Raw genomic sequence first — 6,088 nt, 5'->3', positions numbered from 1 at the left:
CCCCCCATGAGCTCAATCCCTCCACTCAAAGATCTAAAAAAATGGATTTTCAGACAAACAGCTGATCGGTTTAGTCTCAGGGAGGCAGAGCTGATCTGTCAACCTCTGGTGGAGATGACGAAAGGACAATCTCAAATTCAGCTCTCAACTTTGAATCACCAGCTTTTACACGCAGCGGCACAGCAGTATTAGAAAAATCCAAAACTATTCAACAAACTCAAGATGTATTTGTCCTCACAAGACTCGACAGCCTCAAATAAACTGCTCAGGTTCAATATGTCGTTGTGACAAGACATAATAATAACAACATTTTGTACATCCAATGTCAGACAGCAGTCTCTTTAATTACAAAACATAACAACTTATTTAGTAAACAAAAATATTTCAAATTCGGAGAGCTGTGGTGTGATAGAGGAGTCCAGTTCCATGTGAAAAATATTGTAGAAGATGAAGTGAGTTTTTAATAAGTGCCTGGATGGTGAACATTCGAGTAAGCCTCTTGAATTATTGCTTAAGTAATTGGTAAAGAGTCAGTAAGTAAACACGAGGTAACATATCACGAGTGAGTCGTGCTGACTGTGTTGTGAGATTACGTGGAGATATAGTGATGTGCGCCGTCATCCATCATCCTATAATAAGCTGATTATAGCACCACGTTTAGTGTCGAAAAGAAAAACCCTTCTGTTTATAAAGCCACAAAAAAAAGGAACTTTCATTAGTTACGGCATTAACTCACGAAGTCGAGTAAAGAAATTAATTTCCTATCAGAAAAGCCTGATAAATATACAAATGAGTGTAGAAAATCTAAATGAAGAGCAGCTGAGAGATCGAGCAAAACAAATTATTAAGTTATGAATCACTCATCGGTTTCTAAATACTTTCAAAGTACTTAAAGTATCTGTGTACAAGTCAGTGTTGTAGTTTTGTACTGTTTGTCAGAGTTACAGCTGAGCTATGTCCGTATCAGAGGAGAAGTGGAATATGTTAACACACTGTTATTTAAAAGGCACTTACCATTTACTTAAGCATTAATTAGAAAAAGCCCATCACGTGTATCCGAGTGTGTGAGAATCAGTCGGCTCCCTCTGTGCTGACTGAGGCCACAGCTGAAACATAGTAAGGTCCCTCTCTGAGATAAGTCTTCAGACGGATGTAATGCTGGCTGCCCAGTATCTCTGCCGCCGTTGATGAAGACACAAGGGACCCGACCAGTTCAAACTTGGCGTCTTTGGCCTCCTTCGTCTGACCCGCTGAACGATCCAGAACGAACTCCATGAAGCTGGGAGTGCTGATCATTAACTTCTGACCCCACGGCTGAGTGCCGATAGCCTGGAAAACACACACACACACACAGATATTCACTGATGAAGACAACCACACAAACCTTTCGATATCTACAATGCTACTGTATTTTTACAGGTTAGTAACACAGAACAGAAGTGCTCACGGTGAATATCCTCATAGCTCCACAATGCAGCTCTGGAAACGGCTGACTGCTGATGTTCTGAATCATGTCCATGGGCTGGTTAGACAAAAGGCGAAACCAGGACTCTGTCAGCGCCAACAGGTCTTCTGTCTGCTGCTCTGGCTGCAATGAAACATTAATGAAACATTAGTAAACTGGTTTACATTTAGAATAATGAATATTTCTTACATACACACGCACACCTGTAGAGTGAGAAGTTGGGAAATGGCGTCTAAGCTGCGCACTCTGAGCTCTGTAGCTCCGGAGCTGGCGAGCTGACTCATTCTTAACAACACCGCCTTGAACTTTTCTCCTGAAGACGAAGAGGAGAATCGGTCACAAAGATCAACAAGATAATCACAAGCTATGTATAAACAATCTGAGAGGGTGCAACTTCATAAAAAGTAACAACCTGTTTTCTGAAGGACCTGCTTCCCCTCCACGGTGGAGCCGAGCAGTCCCAAAGTGTCCAGAGCCACGCCGATCATCGCGGGGTCCGGGTCCAGGGCCATCTCGAACACTTTGTTCTGGAAGGCCGGGTAGGTTTCACAAACCTGCTGTGGGCTGTCCATGATGGCCAGGTTTCCAAAGAACTTCACCAAACCTACAGGAGAAGATTTAATAAAAACACTGTTGATTCTAGACCGAGTACTTACACTGATCAAGCAAAAAAACTAAATTAAGAGTGTTACAGCTTTGACTGACTTACCAGGAAGGTAGAGGGAGGAGAAGGGGTCAGTATCTGCTCCTCTGATCATGTTGGAGATCTTGTCCATTATACCCTGCTGAGCCAAATACTGCCGGCCGTGCTGACTGTGGGCCAGAGTGGTCACCATCTCGATGGCTGTGGCTCTGCAGGAAAAAAAACAGACAACAGAACGATAGAAGAGTAAAGACACGTGAAAGCATGTTAGGCAAACTTAGTTAGTCGCAGGAACTACATGGAATGATGATATGATTCATCGTATTACCTGATCAACACGTCATCTCCTGTCAGCTCTCCAATCAGCTGAGAGATGAAGCTGCTGTTGGCACAGTAACCGAGGGAAATGGGAGACACGGACGAGATTTCCACCACCAGCTGCAAACGGCAAGAAAAGTTTAGTATCGGGGGAATCAATAGGAGAGCTGCTGTATGTATATTCATGACAGACACATGCGTATATGATATGTCAGCGGGAAAACCAATGCAGCAACGACGGGAGAAAATCTGCGTTTGGTGTGTGCCACGTCTTTTCCCTTCGGGCAATCTTGGTGCTCCCATGGCAACAAATTAAGATTAGAATGAGTGATTCAGTGTTTGCAATTTTCCAGCTGATTAAAAAGTCTGCTGGATGACCGCAAGAGGAAACAATACTTTCAAAAACAGCCTTAATGTGTTTCAAGCTCATCAGTAACAAATTAAAACTTTGTGCCCACTTTCTGCCGTGATTATGCGTTAGGATTAGTCATCGATTCCATCTAAATAAGTGTTATGAAACAGCTGAACGCACCTCATATATCCTGTATCTGATGATGTCGCTCGTGGCCATCACATCCTTCATAACTTTCAGCAGGTCGCTCTGGAACAATTTGTCTAACCCGGGTTTGGAGTGACTCAGTTTGGACAAAGACTGGATGGCCTGAGGAACAAAAAAAAAGAAAAAACACTTTCAGCACCACTACTGTGGACTCATTAAAAACATCATGCAGGATATTTCAGTGCTTCAGTCTTCACCTGTTTGGCCACAGCCATCTTCTCTTCTCTGATGCACTGAATCACCGCTTGGAGGATGTCGTGGTTGTTGAGGATTTCAGTGGCAGCGTCCGGGTGCTCCAGTATTCTGCCAATCTGAAGAACGACGACAAAGTCAGCTGTATGTATGTGTGTGTGTGTGTGTGTACTGTGTGTGTGCGAGCAGCCCACCTGTGTCAAAGCCAGTATCTTAACTGTTTCATTAGGATGGGTCAGACCTCCTTGCAGCTCCACTCTGTAGTTCTGGGCCAGTGACGCCGGACTGAGGGCCTTTAAGATGCGTTCAAGGATGTCCACACACAGCTCCACCTGCTCCCTGTGAACACAGCTTATATTAGCAACCTATGGCTGCGACTAATGATCATTATTATTATTACTACTAATTGTTTTTTTTAGTTAATCAACTTCATCATTTGATGTATAAAATGGTATAAGCTCATAGAAAACACAATCACGATCGGTCAAACCTGAAGTTGACACATTCAAATAGCTTGTTAGGTCCACTAAAACTTAAAGTTGTTCTCTTTCTCACATCATATAGGAAATATTCATATTTATGGGGTAAAACTGCTGAGTTGTTTACATTTTTGGCTTAAAACTTGCATAATAAAGTGAATCAATTAGTGAAATTGTCGTTAATTTCTTGTAAAAATGCAGATAGATAGATAGATAGATAGATAGATAGATAGATAGATAGATAGATAGATAGATAGATTATTGATCCCGAAAGAAATTCAAGCATCCAGTATCAGCATGCAAACATACTGTACATAAGAATTAACCTATAGCTGTCTACTTTTATTTATTGTAAGGTCTCCTTGGGTGACAGAAAGGTGCCTATTAAATAAAATGTAGTATTATTAATGTTATAACACAGGAGCATTACGTTAAAATTGACCTGAGGTAGATCTAAATTTAAAATAAGTGCAGAGGAATTAAACATTTGCATAGATGAAGTTAACCCGTGTGCAGAGGAATTAAACATTTGCATAGATGAAGTTAACCCGTGGTACACATCTATATAAAAACTATACAAAAAAGTAGAAAAGTGAGTATATATGAGACTATTAAATGATGTTTTTGGTCCATTAGGTGTCTTTAAACTTTAAATTAAACAATAATATGCACCTTTAAATTGAGGGTGTGCACAAAAAGTGCAGTCTTTCTGCACATGCACGATTGCATGATTTAAAAAGAACAGTTTATATAAAAAAGGGGAAGTGTTACACACACTAACACACTGTAAATGTGAAATAAAGAAGTGTAGCTCATGCATGTTGTGCATGCTCTGCAGCTGCACCTGCACAGATATCATTCAGGATGTTTTAGCTCGCCATCAAACTTCTTCTCTTGGATTAAACAGTGACTCAGCAGTAAACACACACACACACACAGAGCAGACATGCATGAGACACACCGACCTCTGGTTTGAGTCCAGCAGAGAGAAGATCACGTTGAACCTCTGCCCGCTCACCGCGTCCCTGAGCGCGCTCACGGGGATGGACAGCAGAGCCAGCTTCAGACTCTGCAGCTCCTCTGTCGGGTCCTCCACCCCGGAGATCTCCTGCAGCAGACTCTCTATGGACGCAGCCATGACTGTCAATGTGATGATCTGCTCCTTCTTCTTCGTCACTCACGAGGTTCACTTTTAACAGTTTGGTGCATTTACCGTCACCTGCTGGTCCGAGTGGGAAGTGTCGTTTGTGCACGCTTGAGTCTTATACACAGACATGCAAGAAGTAAACAGACACCTTCATTCAAATTCAAATTAAAGGTGCATGTCTGTGCATATGCAAATTATAGTGAAACATATTATATTTCACAGTTTCTTCACATCCTACATCCATCCATAAATGTTGCAAACACACAATGAACAAATGCAATAAAAAGCAATAATAAAAAATAAAAAGTCAAGTCAACTTTATTATCAATGCTGCTATATGTACAGGACATACAGAGAATTTAAATTGTTTTTCCCTCTTATCCTGGTGCCAACCAGCATGAACATGAATATTAAAATATGTAAAAAAATAAATAAAAATAAAAATATTTACAAGCTAATAGTGTCATTTGTCCAATCTTGAGTCTTATATATACAAATTATTCAAGTTCAAGTTCAAATAAACTTTATTATCAATGCTGCCATATGTAGACGACATACAGAGAATTGAAATTGCAATATACAAGCTAAAGACATCCAAGAAAAGAAAATAAAATAAAAGAAAAGACAGTGGCAAGTCTGGAAGATATAAATAGTATAAATATGGCAGTATGAACAGAATGAACAATATAAACAGAAACAACAGTCTAACAGTATCCATGTGGCAACATGGCACAGTATAAACAGCATTATCAGTATGAATATAAATATGGCAATGTGGCAGTATAGACAGAATTTTACAGTGAGGTCTATCAAAAATGAAATATGTACGCAGAGTAAACAGTTCGCTGTACACACAGTGCAAATTGAAAATGAAGCTGTCTCTCAGTCTATTTTACAGTTTCTTCACATCCTACATCCATCCATAAATGTTTGAGACAAACAAACACACAGTGAACAAATGCAGTAGAGTTAAAAAAGCAATAAAAAAAATAATAATACAAGCAAACTAATTAAAAAAATAATATGAATAAGATAAGATAGACACACTGGGGAAATTCACTTGTTACAGTTACTTGTTAATAAAAAATAAAATTAGGTGGAGTTGGAGTATCAGTGTCAGAGTAATAATAATAATAATAATAACTTTATTTAAATACAGGATACTCAAACAAAGCAGGATAAAGATAAGATTTAAGAACATGGTAATGGTAATTGCCATTTTAAAAACTTGGTAATTTAAAGAAGTTTACATAAATAACTAACAATTAATAATTAAAAATACATT

At 39.5% G+C, this 6,088-nt stretch overlaps 1 protein-coding gene across 1 annotated transcript; it reads right to left on the bottom strand.

Moving 5' to 3' along the window:
* Positions 1-314: 314 nt before the first annotated feature.
* Positions 315-4,823, bottom strand: psmd5 (proteasome 26S subunit, non-ATPase 5). Its single transcript, XM_010737861.3, has 10 exons — positions 4,622-4,823; positions 3,372-3,516; positions 3,183-3,296; positions 2,959-3,087; positions 2,437-2,546; positions 2,175-2,317; positions 1,878-2,069; positions 1,669-1,778; positions 1,448-1,588; positions 315-1,329 (listed from the first exon to the last, which is right to left on the bottom strand). The coding sequence occupies exons 1-10, from the start codon at positions 4,792-4,794 to the stop codon at positions 1,072-1,074; spliced, it is 1,515 nt and encodes a 504-aa protein (XP_010736163.3). The 5' UTR covers positions 4,795-4,823; the 3' UTR covers positions 315-1,071.
* Between the last annotated feature and the right edge of the window lie 1,265 nt (positions 4,824-6,088).

This window comes from Larimichthys crocea, chromosome IX, assembly GCF_000972845.2.
Source record: "Larimichthys crocea isolate SSNF chromosome IX, L_crocea_2.0, whole genome shotgun sequence".
Classification (NCBI taxonomy): Eukaryota; Metazoa; Chordata; class Actinopteri; family Sciaenidae; genus Larimichthys; species Larimichthys crocea.
The sequence above is the reverse complement of the archived record's forward strand: the minus strand, read 5'-3'. Positions and strand labels throughout refer to the sequence as shown.